Source organism: Prosopis cineraria, unplaced genomic scaffold (assembly GCF_029017545.1).
Source record: "Prosopis cineraria cultivar Desert tree isolate PC_DT_omini unplaced genomic scaffold, ASM2901754v1 PC1115, whole genome shotgun sequence".
NCBI lineage: Eukaryota > Viridiplantae > Streptophyta > Magnoliopsida > Fabales > Fabaceae > Prosopis > Prosopis cineraria.
In genome coordinates, this window is record NW_026556440.1 from 1 (window position 1) to 14,404 (window position 14,404).

Consider the following 14,404-nt stretch of genomic DNA (forward strand, 5'->3'; position numbering starts at 1 on the left):
TAGAAGCGTGGTTAGAGATTGTATCTGTGTATTGATTGATCTTGTCACAGTGTTATATATATATATATATATATATGTATATTAACAGCTTTATTTCAAGGGAAAGTGATCGTATAAACTATGATGTTATCAATTATTATATCAGACTACAATCTCTCAATATCTCCGAGTATTGACTAAACAAGACTAGATGTGGGATGTTGGCTTGGGCATTGCACGAAGTTTGATGTGAGCTACTATATTCTTTTGCCCTTTTTTTTTACCAACGTGAGCTACTATATTCATGACATATAAATATTGTAGTTTTTTATGGATTATATGTACACACACACACACAAGCACGCATATTTTGATGGTGCATTGATACTAATGATGATAATGGCCATATTTGATATTCTTTTTTCAAAAATCAACTACTCTCGTGTAGATACATATGAAAATTTCCCTCTATCTTCTTTTTTACATTTTCTAAATGTCGTGGCTGTTTTATAAAATTATTAAATCAATATTTAACTTCTAATAAATTTTAATGTTATTTTGTATCGTATAGTACGTAATTTTCAATGGGCTTACAGTTTTCTTTCCATTTTATTCATTTTAATTTGGTTTGTGTTATTTAAAATTAATGATTAAATTGCTGGAGTTAAATAAGTGTCATTTTCTTTTTGTTTATATTTTGTCAAATATGTGATTATTTTTACTTCATTTTTTATGTTTATATTTTTAGTGTAAAAATATATCTTTTGTCTCCAACTACGTCCCGGGGCTACAAGATATTAGTACTTTGTATAAAACCAAATCAGACAACGAAATTTGTATCTTGTGCACTGTCCAAAATTTTAATACCCAGTCCCAGTGATATCAAAATACGTCAAGAAACAAGTCAGGAGAGTATCTGAATATAAGTAGCAAGGATTAAGTATTAAATTTGAAGACCATATCCTACCCCAAATTTTTTTTTTTTCGAAGACTTTATTACGAACTTTTAAACTAAAATAATCAAATTAAGATTTAGTTAAACTGTATAGATCAAAAGCGTATTTTCCCTAAAATCCAACGTTGACATCAGAGCTTAGCCTTACACAACAATTCAATTCACCAGACCTCCAGAAGGTCCTTTCTGTTCCAATATGAAAAATCCGACATTTACTCTGCTATTTAATAAAGAAGCTACTAGTTCCAATAATTCATCGACTAATCAGATATTTGGATATATCAGCTTCTAAGCCATCCCAAATATTAAAAGTTGCAAGAAATGATGGTCAATGACTAGGTGAACCCAGATTAATGAAGGGCTCACACTTACAACCAAAATGCTCAAGAAACTGAAATCGAAAACTGAAACTCATTAGAGACAATAATTGGAACAAGATACAGTTCAGCCAAATATTTGGGCACAGCATTACTCTGACAGAATCAGGCACATGAGGTGAAAAATGGGGGGAAATACACTGCTAATGTTACACTGTGAAGTAACTGCAATGACTAGCAGTTCAGTCACTATCTAGGCATAGCATTACTCTGACAGTCAGGTAAATGAATGTGAAAAAAGTAAAAAGAGGATAAAAAATCCCACTGCTGAATGCTAATGTTACAATCTGAACAAACGACAAAGCTTGCTCATCTCAGAACTATGTTCTAATTCTGAGGTTTTTTTTTTTTTTTGACCTCATGCCGATGACAATTACCAAGGCCACTGCTTCTCAGTGAGGAGAAAGAAGAAAAAAATCTGCATAATTAAATGGAGGTTACAATTCTCAACGTCAAATCGGGATCAATTAGCTCCTGACAACAGGAAACTGCATGTTGAGTATATAGAAGCTGCAGCTGCATTGACAGCTAACTCTTTCTCTGAGCTATCTGTTGGCAATATTCTGTAAAATATAAAATACCTATATTATCACATTCGTGGGAGATGACATGCATAAATACGTTTAATTTATTTTTTGGACGAGAATATGCTTTCGGCTATTACAAGAAAACACCCGCAAAGGAACCAGGTACAAAAATTTTCTGGCTTAGAAATCCATGGAATAAATTTTTCAAGTCCAGTTTAAGATGGCCGTCCAAGTCTAGGGCACTGGCATAACAAATTTCACGCTCTCATAAATTTCAAAATCAATCATCCAATTTTCATACTTGAAAAACAAAATTACAGTGGATAATCACAAAGCAACAAACTAATTAGGCTTTGTCATTGTGAGCCACAAAGAAAGCAAGTTGCAGCAAAAACTCAAGAAAACCAATCCATTTAGAGAGAGAGGTTGTTAAAAATTGGGAAGAATTAATAATTACAACGTACCAAGAAGCAGAAACAAGAAATAGTAGACTCGCTAGAAAATGCAGATTAAGCTTCACTTGCGACGAATGCAAAACTGAAAAGTTACATTAAAGAAGATCACAACAGAAAGCAAGTTCAATAGACGCAAACCACGGTGACGAGATCCAAGCTTCCAATCAGTGAATAGCAAAGCACAAGATAAAAAAATTAGTGCATTTGAGAAACTTGAATATTGTTGCCGTCATGAGACCTAATCCACGTCTAGGAAATATGATTGTGCTCAGTTTTATATACTAGCACCAGCCTAACTCAGAATCGCGAAGTTCAGCGGTCTAGAGCTCACTAGAGAGAACTAAAACCAGATTTATCAGCAAATCCACACTCATTCAGCCAAATGAATGTTAAAAACTTTCCTGAGAACCGTCAACTTAAAAAGTTTAAACAACCCGTCGTTTCCTCAGCTTCAAAAATACACCTCCAAACTTTCAGTTTCGTGCAGTATACCCCATCTGCTCACATTTCTCCCCAAAACTCTATTAGCATCGGCTCGCTTAGTAGAAAGATGACTAAAATGCCATTACAACATGAAAAGTTGATGAAAGACATCCTGGACCCTCAATTTTGATAACGTGGACAAGGGTTTCTAGGGTTTTAGACAAAAAAATATTAATAAATGAGGTAGGCTGCACAAAATTAAACTTAAAATTAACAACTTGTAAAATCCTTTTTTTTTTTTTTTAATATGTAAAATCCTTGGTCAGCCTTTAAAGTTAAGCCACAACTGAACCCCTAAGTCAAGGGAGGGTCTATTTTGATCCACTGGGAAATTGAACTTTAGATCTCCACATATATTCCACTCCACCCTTATCATCTGATTGCCCGAAGAACCAAATCAGATTTTTTTGGGCCTTTTAAGAATGCTCTGTAATTCCAGTTTTCTCTTTTCTCCAGTTTTATAAAAACATCACGACCATATCCCAGGAAGGAAAAAAAACTATGACCATTGTTATGCCTGCTAACAGATGAACTGTGCTTTAATTTGTATGTTTTTATCTCTCCTAACCCAGAGTTTCGGAAATATCGTTAATAGATTATCGTTTTTAGTTCTATCATATGCGGATGCCATAAAATATGCCAAAGGACGAAAGAAGCAAACTGCAGAATTTTAAATAGCGCAAATTTAAACGTAAGTTCATAACACCAATTGTTAATAACTGGTGAAAAAACTTGAAGTACAACCTTTACATTCGTGCTACTAAATTGTCGGATAAAAATAAGCCTTTTAAAACTGCGGATCACGTGATTAGAGTTATTTTTGATGAAGGATTTTTAAAACTAAACGGTACACGATTTGGTGTGAGTCTTGCATACACATGTACGGGTTTTAATATTAAACATCATGTAATTCAGTCTTAAAAAAAAAATTACGCATGCCATAAGTTTGTCAAAGAACAAAAGAATAAATGCACAAAAAAACTATATTTAAATTTAGCTTATAGTTAATACCAGCTTAGTAAGAGATATACCTGGAGTCATTTTCTATAGTCCCCAGCATTTGTAAACCATAAGCTGAGTTGCAATTTACATGTTGGAGACCCTGGTCACATAGCAATTGCTTTTCTTTTACTTGATTTAACCAACTTTCCTGAAATTATGAACAGGAATAGTGCAGATTTCGATTAAGAGAAGCAAACAAAGGTCTTACTGTGTAATCGTGTCAGACATCACTGAAGCGGGAGCAGGGAAAAAAAAAACACTCATTAATACTCCTAAGAACATTAGTTCACCAGGCACATATCTAGAACCCATTATTATTGGATGGAGAAGCCAGATTCGTGTGTTAACTAAGTAGATTGGAACCTTAGCTTCGCTGATAAACAGAGGGATTACATTTCAAACCCCCAGATGACTTCTTCCCATGAAGTTAAACCCAACAAAGTCTGTGAAAACAGTGAGACCAGTAAAAGGAAAGATTATCTATCTTTTGTGTACTCACAAGTTGCTTTTCTTCTTCAGCAAGTGCTTCATCCATCTGATCAAACAAGGCAGTCCATCTTGTCCGATGCATTTCTGCAATTTTACTATACGGGAGTCCCGTAGTGGTTTTCATCGCAGAAGAATCATTTTCTTGTATATTTGAGAATTCCTTTGACACAAGGTAAGGTAATTCAGTATTAATAACAGCTCGAACTCTCCTCCTACTGCGACGCAAAGCTGAAGAAGCAGAAAAAAAGTACGATACTGAATGTAAGCGATTGCACTGCCCACAACCTGGCAAAATGAAATAAAAATGGAATTACCCGAGAGGCGCCCTTTGATGTCTTGATGAAGGAGCTCCAACCATTGAGATGCAACAGTAGCAGCTGAAAAAACAACTAGAAGCATCTTTATCAGCAAAGCCTTATTTTTTCAGTTGCCTAGTCTTTGAAACACAATCGATAAGGAGAAACAAGTAGATTACAAGCTCTGCAGAATGCATGATGATCTAAGAAGCAAATTCTAAAGCATAATTATTTTTTTTGCACAATGTTGATCGCTAACTTTCAAAAAACTAAATTTGCTATCTTTTCATCTCTCCTCCGGGAATGCCTGAACCAAAAAAAGCATAAGGAGAGTGGCTAAATATAAATCTTGAAAAATAATAATGTTTAAGTATGAGGAAAGTGACTACTAGCCTTCCAGGGAAAGAGACGAAACGCTAGTAAAGTTTGATGATTCCTCATTTGACAAAGAGCTAGAACTCACAGATGCCTTTGTTGAAGAAGACAACTTCAGAGCTAAAATGTCATCTTCGGTAACATGGGTGAATTGCGATCCACAACTTTTAAACCTTCCTTTCTCCCCCATGCAGGTGTCATTTTCACCAACCTTACCCTCCAAAGTCCAGGAATCATCCGTAGCCATAGGATACTTTTTTGCTTTCTTATTACCCGCAGAATTATGAAGGGTCCCTTCTCGATGAAAGAAATGTAGATGCTTTCCTGCTTCTGTTACGTATTCTAAATCCCTTTTGCTAACTTCCGTACTTTCACCTGTAAAATGTGCTGCTTGCTTGCATCCGACGTTGGCATTTTCATGCTTTTCAGAGACAATAGCCTCTATAATCGAATGAACCTGTTTTTTATTTCTTACATGATTAATAATCCCGGGGTTTAATTCATTCAGCAGTCCACTTGGAGCAGCAATCTTTGAGAACCTGTCAACTTGCTCTTTTTTTGCAAGTTCTAACTTTTGCTTGAGGATATCGTTTTTACTTTTTCTACCTCGTTTGTTTGGCATCGGAATACCTCCATGAGAATATGAAAGAAAACCGTTTCGCTTCATCTCCCTCCATAGTCTCATAGGATCCTTTTCTTTTGAAGGCCCAATACAGCTACCACTCTCAGAAACATCTTTAGACTTAAATTGAGCGCGTTCCATGTAAGCCTGTGCTGGGTCCAAATTTATACAGCTTGTAACATCTTCTGCATTAAGATCGACGTCAATTCCTTTAGAATTTACACTAGTAAGGGGGCCCCTATCATGCTTCCCAGGAAAGGATACTTCGGCAGGATTCTTGCCACATTCCCCACTTCTATCACGGGATAAAATTCTGGCACAGAGAGCTTCGGAATTAAGATCAAGTGAGCTGGGGACAGGATTAACCTCTACCGAGCATGCGTTCGTTCCCATTTTTTCGGCTTGAGAAGAAGCATGGTGTTCCAGAGGTACAGGGACCTCAGTCACTTGTGAAACATCATTTTCACCCGATGGTAATGGAAAATTATGTTCTTTGTCCCCAAAGGTCCCTCGAGAACGGGTATTAGTTTCTGTAGCACAAGCAGAATAAATTAAATTCGATGTTAGACGAGTATGCACGCAGGATGATTCATACAAGTAATTTCTTTCACGGTTAAAAGGGAAAGCAATTTATTGTGAATGAATTAGAATACAAAGGCAATCAACCAAAATCGCACAGTACTTGCTCTCCCCAAGGCCCCGCCCAGCCGCAGAGAATTAATAATTATCATTCGACAAAACATCAATTATCTCATTAGAAGCAGTAATGTGCTAGTGTTGAAACAACATTTCAACTTCACCATAAAGCTCAACTCTTTTGAAAACAAATCGTTAGTCCTTTGCTTGATTAGGAGTGGACATGAGCATACAAATTACTAACATTCACTCAGAATTACCTGCAGACTGAATCACGGAGTCAAGATCTCTCATTTTCACTCGTTTTCGAGCGAGGTCGCTATTCTCTTCCAGATGAGTTGTGCTTGGACGCTTCTCTCCCACAGCCTAAAACGCCCGGAGGAATGAAGCAAAAAACGAGTAAGAAAATAAGAGAACTTTGTACAGAACAACTCCAATGCCGGAGAATCCTACCTTGTAATCCGATCTGGACGTCATCAGAGATTTCCCTGATACCATCGCCGAATTGCTTTCTTCATCCATGAATCCTGCCAACCCAATTCAACCCTAGCACTTACACCACCAAAAATTGATTTGGATCATCAATCAAACCGCGGTGAATGAAGAAGGGATATAGGTGCTGTAAATGACGAATGACTCGGAAGGAAAGGGGATTGATTGAATTGGCTGAGTAGGTTGGATTAGTGCTTCTGAAATTGGCCAGGGATGGAAGGAGGGAATGGGATCTGTGGAGTTTGTCGAGAAGAGTAATTGAAGTAGTACAATGGGGGAATGGATTTGAATTGAGGAAGAGAGAGAAAGAGAGCGCGCTCAGAGTTTAGAAACGTTGTATGATGAATAATCTAATAATAATGGGGTAGGAGATAGATTAGATACGAACATGCTCGGTGTCACTAGGAGGGAGACGCCAAAAAGGCCTCCCTGGGTTCTGTTCAAATTCAAAAAAGCTCGGAGCTTGGAGGGAGTGAAGTGAAGTTTGCGCTCCGTGTTAAACGCATTTGACACTCGTGTCGTGTGCCATTTTGCCACTTAAACGACGTTGCCCTTCTCGCGTTTGGTTGCTGTGCTTGAATGACCCAACTCCTATTGGGCTTCATCCTATTTGTATTGGGTTACCGATCTGGTTGCTACCCAAGCCTTTTGCGCTCCGGGGCTCAAACCGGACTTTGCCGTATTTATAATGGTTCAATGGATGATTCGGGGTAGAGAATACCTTCATGGGCATTTTTCTGCTGAGATTGTCAACAGAATCTCTACTATTCTTCCTCTTCACTCCACTCAACAAAATGATACTTTCTAGTGGAAAGTTGGGAGTAATGGTAGATTCTCTGTTCGTTTTTCTTATAGTTTCCTGGACGAGAGTGCGTTAGCTAACAGGGACCCAATTTGAAAATGCTTATAGAAATGAACCCTATAGGAAAAAGTGAAAAAAAGTGCTTCATGAGAGAATTCCAAGTAACCAATTGAGAGTGAAGAGAGGCTTTACTGAGGATGCCATTTGCCTTTTTGAGTGTGATTGTATGGAGAATACACTACACATTCTGAGAGATTGCTTGGGAGCAAAAAATACATGGAAATAAATTATTAAACCTATTTATCATAGCTAATTTTTCTCTTGTAGCTTGCAGGAATGAATTAAGTTGGAACACTAGACATCAGGTCAGTGGCGGAAATTTCAAACGCTGGCCTTGGCTCAAAGTGTTTAGAAATGTGTGTTGGCTTTTGTGGACACATCGATGCAAAGGTGTAGGAAAGAAGTATGGTACCAGTGACATCATTAACTCACGAAAGAAGAAGCTTGTTGTGGGAAGAGACGCGGGATCACTCAAAGCACAACACCTGGACAAGTGCAACTCCCACGGCTCCTCTTGGCTTCCACCACCGCAAGGTCTTGTTAAGAGTAGATGTTGATGCGTCCTCGGCTTCATTGTCAAAACAATGCAGCCTCCCTGTGGTGGACTTGCTTGAAACTCTTAAGAGCAATTGGATTGGTGGATTTCCATGCAACCTCTGGGAAACATCCCCATTACTGCTGCTGAGATACAAGCTATCGAATTTGGCGTCCACCTTTGCATGAGTCTCAAATTTGAAAAGGTGAGGATATACTCTGACTCTTTGGAGGCTATAGGCTGCATTTACTGAGGAGTGAGTCATGACCATCCTTTTTTCAAAGACACATGTGAAGTGCAAAAACTGGTTTTTGGTCACGGTGATTACCAATTACTTCATGCTCCGTGTGAGGCAATGAATTGTGCAAATTACCTGGCTACAATGGCACACTGCTCTCCACATGCTTTTTCTTAGCTTCTTGATCCTCCCAAAGGATGTGAAAGTCTGCTTTTGAATTTCCACAGCGAGGGTTTGTCTCACTGATTTTTGATTTTGTACTGTCATTGTTACCTTGTTTGCTGTCTTCTAGCTTCGGCTAGCCCATCAATGAAGCAAAAATGGTTCAATGGAAGATATTTTAGATAATAATTGAAAATATCATGAAATTTAAAAATAACTAACTAGTTTTTTTTATTACTGTAACTAAACATAAAATAAAACCTGCTTTATATAAAATTTCTACAAAATAATTTTTTTTAGAAAATCTCTAAAAAATATATAAATAATTTATTTTTAATCTTAAACCAAGTTAAAGGGGCCTAATTTTTTTATGTAGCAGAAAATTTAAATGAGTTGAATTGTACTCTTGAAAGCTCGCACAAGTCAGGATATTGTTTGTTTTTATGATGAATTGATGATACTCATTGAATCACTGACCTTACACGTCTTTGTTATTTAAATTAAAATTGGAGAGTTTTTAGTGTATTTTTCAAATTTGAAAAATAGAACGAAACATTCGTAACTCAAAAATAATGCACCTGCAACAAATTTTATGTTTTGTATCGATTTATTTGTCATGGAGTTTTTGTTGAATTATTAATCTTGGAATTGTATCTTACACTAATTTTGGATGGGTTGAGCGTTAAAATATATCAAAAAATATTTATTTTTATGTAACGTGATCAGTTATATGAACCCATATAAACTCATGTGGCAATAATGTAGCTGAGTACTGATGTATATATGAATTTCAAACATGTTTCACATGACAAAACAATGAGTTTTAAAAGTATATGAAAGTAAAAAAAAATCAATTTTAATAAAACAATATGCCATGCATATGAAGGCGTGCAAAAATTTCAAGTAAACTGCGTCTTAACTTGAATAATTTATTAAGATGACGGTAGGCTTTAAAATTTTAAGAATACTTATAAAGATATTTATATATTATTTACCGATAAAATTATAGAATTAGTTACACTCATCTGCTTTGCACGTGTTGAAACACATGTAAATCCAACCTATTAGGGGATGCTATGATTAAAATACATGTTTCTTTTCTTTTCTTTTTATGGTAAAGCATTAAAATACACGTAAATCTTTTGCAAAAGAAATCTTGAGCACTGTTGTAAAATAGAAGTGGAAATTACGGGTCTATTTGATCATGTTCCTATTTTTAAAAAAACACAGTTTTTAATATGATTTTAATAATTATTTTCCAAAACAAAACAAAATCTATTTCATTGTATTAATTTAAAAATATCTTAGAACTAAAAAATTGGCCGATCGTGATGCTCGCTAACGATTGATAATGATGGCTTGTAATGGTAATTAGTCAAGGTGATTGCAATTTTTAATAATTAAACATAATGCATTTTAAAAATAAAAAAATGAAAACAAATTTAAGATGTTTCAATTTTTTATTTTTAAAAATAAAAGATGAAAAAAGTTTTAAAGACAATTAAATTCAAAATACCTATCCAATTGAATTTTTAATTATGTTGTTTTTAAAATACAAAACTGTTTCTAAAAACAAAACACAAACAGGACCTACATTATTATTTAAAACTTTGTTTTTGGTGTTTCAAGTTGTGTAGCAATATTCACTACTATGTTTAGTGGAATAGAAATAAGATAGAAAATGAAAGACAGGATATCAATTAATAAGGGAACATTTCAGGACCCTTGATCGAATTTAATGAAAAAGAGAACTTCAAAATTTTTGAAACTGAAGGACCCATGCAAAATTTATGTTAAATTTGTGGTCGAAAAGATAAAATTACCCTCATTTAAATGAATAACATAAATGACTTGTTTGTTCTCATACTATATGTTGTTTATTTATTTATAGAATATATTTGTTTTTTATTTCACTTAATTTCATTCAAAGGGTCATAAACAAGTAAAGTAGGGAGACAAACAATATTTTATAATAAGTACATGAATAGTATATAGTATGATAACAAACAAGTCATCTTAGACCAGGCCTAAAAGGCTAAGCTTGTAGGCTCTATTTAAATAAGGGTTCAAGCTTTAAAAATTATTTTTTTCAAAGAAATCGGGCTTGAAAGCATGACCCTGATAAGCCCTGTGAAAAAAGACTCGGCCTTGAGTGGCCCTCCAAGCTCTGATAAGCTTGATTATTATATATATATACATGCATATATATTTGATTAATAATGACACAATTTGATTAATATTTATTATAGGTGATTAAGAAGAAGTTATAAAGATAATTAACATTGAATTTTCACCTCCATCTTCAACAAGTACACTTACATATGAGAGATTTAATGTTTTATTTGTAAATGATGAGGATAAAGAGGATTTAAGTTTTGATTAATAAATATGTGTTGTTTAGATTTCTAAATATATATTTAATTTTTAAAAAATTGCGTGAATTTTATTTTTTTAACTTCAAAATATTTTAATTAATTTATAATATTTAATTTTAATTTTTTTAAACAAGACTTTTAACCTGATCTTGAACCCTTTACATAAGAGTTGGGCTTAAAAAAAGAGATTGAAAATGGATAAATGGGCTCAAGGAGCCGAGCCCGCCTATATTCCCAACTATAATCATAAAACCAATACATGATAAAATCAAGTGAAAGTGGGGTTATAAACAAGTAAAGTAAAAAAATGAATAATATTTATCAAGTAAATAAACAACACATAATATTAATAACTAATAAGTTGTTCATTTAAATGAGAACAATTTTATCATTTTTATCACAAATTTAACAGAAATTCCATACAAATTCTTTAGTGATTTTTTAAAAAATTGGGTTTCTCTTTCTCATTAAGTTTGGTTGAGGGTCTTTGTCTGAAATTTGCCCATTAATTAATTTATCCTTATAAGAATTTTTTTTTCAGAAGTTGGTAAGGGACAAATCTGACTTTTCACCTTTTATTCATTTGTTTTTCCACCATGCTATTACTAGCCAAGGAATGGTCAGCATAAAGTCAGTGGGAAAAGTGATGATTGAGAGAGTGAATTTCCTGCGAAAACTCGATTCTTCACCTAAAAAAACTCGGTGTGCATGCAAGTCAACGAAATTAATAAACCCATTGATTTTCTATTGTCAACGGACTTTAATGATACTGACTGAGATAATACGTCGCAAGTTTAGGTTTTTTAAGCTAAAATACGCACGAGTAATCTGTTATATCTATACAATTATTTTACTCTTTACATAGTTAGTCAAACAAATATTCAACACTAAGCATAAATTGGCATGATCAGGCTATATGTTAGTGGACTACTCTTTTGAAAGATGAATTTTGGTCCTGACTTTTAAAGACCGCACGATGATTAAGTATATCATGTGACCAGCAACAACTGTTTTTGTCCTGTTTATAAAGCAATCAAAGAAAAATAATTTTAATCATATTTATAAGATATTTTATTATTTTTATATTCATTTTTATTTTTTTATATTTATTAAATTTATTAAATATTAAAAAATTTATTATAAATAATTCTTTTTGTCTGTACAGGAAAAAAGATATGAAAACTTGATAAATTTAAGATAAAATTAATGACGTTTAATTTTTTTTATTTCATTAAAATACATAAAAGTGATTTTAAATAACATGCTTAAGTATATAATATATATAATATAACTATACTTTCCCTGACAGCACCCAAAAAAAAAAAAGAGCAATTATTTCAGGGAAAAAAACGAAAATCCATTCAGGAAAAACATCTTTCCGGTCCAAAAACATTGTACGTATTTCAAAAAACAAATTGTTACGTTTCCAAATACAGGTTTCTTTTAGGTAGAGCCGATAATTTGGGTCGAATCCGACAAGTTAGCTCAAACTCGCCTGAAAAAAGTTAGGTTCAGGCTTAAAAAAATATAACTTTTTTATATTCAAGCTCCCGAATAGACCCAAAAAAATTCAGGCCAAGCCCGATTGGATTCGGGCTTGTCCCGAATGCCCAAATAAAAATATTTTTTTTTATAAAATATATTAATATGATAAATATTAATTAATTAATTATGTTTTAGGTTATTTTATACTAAAATATTATATATTTGAGTCCTATACATCATTTAAATATCAAAAATATATTTTATATTTTTTATAAAATAAAATAATTAATTTTAAAGTGAAAAAATTAATTAAAAATGATTTTAAAAATATAAATTCAAATATTTGGGTCATCCAAAGCTCGAAAGAATTCAGGCCGAACCTAGCTATTTGAACTTCTCAGAAAGTCAAGCCTATTCAAGTTCGAGCCTATTCGATATCAGGCCTATTCGGGCCGAACACAAATAGACCGGTCCATCCAAATTTTCAACTCTATTTTTAGGTTTGGGGTTTTTTTTGTGCTTGGACTCCGAGGGAAGGTGGGGGCATGCAAGTCACTTTCTTTTATCCTACGTATAACTTGGGACAAATCCAAAATCCAATACATGGGGGAAACACTACTTAAAATATGAGAGACCAACACTAATTCTTACAATTTTTATTAAGTAAGATAAAAAAAATCTAAAAAATTTCAAGAAACTAATGAAATTGTGAGGGAGCAATCACCCCCTGTCCCTAATATAAGTAAATATTCACATGTTTTATCAAAATCAAATAAAACATTAAATATCTTTGACTCATTCTAAAAATTCAATATGCTTCTAACTTTAACATGCTTTAAACATAAAGTAATACAGTATTTAATAACCTTTACAACATTACTTCCTTCGATTTTATTTATAAGGCATATTCTAGAAGACCTATTATGTTCCATTTATAAGTTATGGTACAACCTTTTATGTAATATTTAAAAAATATTTGCAAAATTACCCTTTATGAAAGAGAAAGAGTAATAAGATATTACTTTTTAAATTTGTTACATAGGAACATATTTAAAATTTTATGTATATTTTATTCTTTTTACTTTTTTTGTATTAATATTGATGAAGTTGATAAAAATGACTTATAAAAAAATATTGAGAGAGTATTTAATAGGGGTCAAAGGATGGAAATATATACAAAAATTAAAAACATGCCATATAAATGAAATCAGAACAATTACTCTTCCCGACCTATAAATTGAATTAAAAGAGCATATGTAGATGTATTAATGACAATTTTCTTGTTTCGCTTTTGGTTTTAATGCGTTGTAATCAATGTCACTCTTTTGATCCTATTTATATATCATTTTTAACATGTTTTATTAGAATACAAAAATTTAAAATTCATTAACATTGTTTAAAAATTTAGTAAATTCTCAACTTTATATTTATTAAATATACATATTTTGATAATTTTTTTCCACCAACATTTAATGGGTGATAAAAAAATTGTAATAAAATTTAATAAAATGGCTTGAATATAAAAAAATTAACAATATGACTTATAAATAATATGAAGAAATATTCTCTCCCTATTTTATAAATAATAAGATTGAAAGAAATATGTCAGTATTGACTTCTTTTGAATAAAGATGATGGTAGAAGTGACAAATTTGACGAGTTACTCTCAGCGACTTGCTTGTGTGATGGCTTTGATTCATCAGCTCTGTTTTTTTTTTTTTTTTACACGTTTCATTGTTGTTTATGGTCACATAAAGCAAAAAAACAAAAAAACAAAAACAAAAAACTGTGCAAGTTAGGCAAAGCTAATCATTGATGTCGATTCATTGTAGGCAGGCGAATAGCATGTGATTCTTTCAGCCATTGTTTATCGTTTGTTATTTATTAATTAAATGTAACAATTACAAGCTGAATAATTGGACAGCAATGAAAACAGCAATACAAGGCTTCACTTCAAAGCAAGCACCGAGCACGTACAGAGATCGGATCTCAAGAGTCGCATCGAAGCAAAGATCAAGATCATCAAACATGACAAGATTAAGGTAGATAATGAAATCAG

At 33.1% G+C, this 14,404-nt stretch overlaps 1 protein-coding gene across 2 annotated transcripts; it reads right to left on the reverse strand.

Moving 5' to 3' along the window:
* Positions 1-1,361: 1,361 nt before the first annotated feature.
* LOC129299310 (uncharacterized) lies at positions 1,362-7,083 on the reverse strand. Of its 2 annotated transcripts, XR_008590538.1 has the most exons (8): positions 6,650-7,083; positions 6,457-6,562; positions 4,957-6,090; positions 4,582-4,644; positions 4,278-4,495; positions 3,808-3,926; positions 2,303-2,790; positions 1,362-1,874 (listed from the first exon to the last, which is right to left on the reverse strand). XR_008590538.1 is itself a non-coding variant. In XM_054937776.1 (7 exons), exons 1-7 carry the CDS (start codon positions 6,716-6,718, stop codon positions 1,775-1,777), a joined length of 1,809 nt encoding a protein of 602 aa, XP_054793751.1. In that variant the 5' UTR covers positions 6,719-7,081; the 3' UTR covers positions 1,362-1,774. The 2 variants fall into 2 exon arrangements, 1 of the variants encoding a protein (XP_054793751.1); XM_054937776.1 differs by lacking the exon at positions 2,303-2,790 and having other exon boundaries at positions 6,650-7,081.
* Between the last annotated feature and the right edge of the window lie 7,321 nt (positions 7,084-14,404).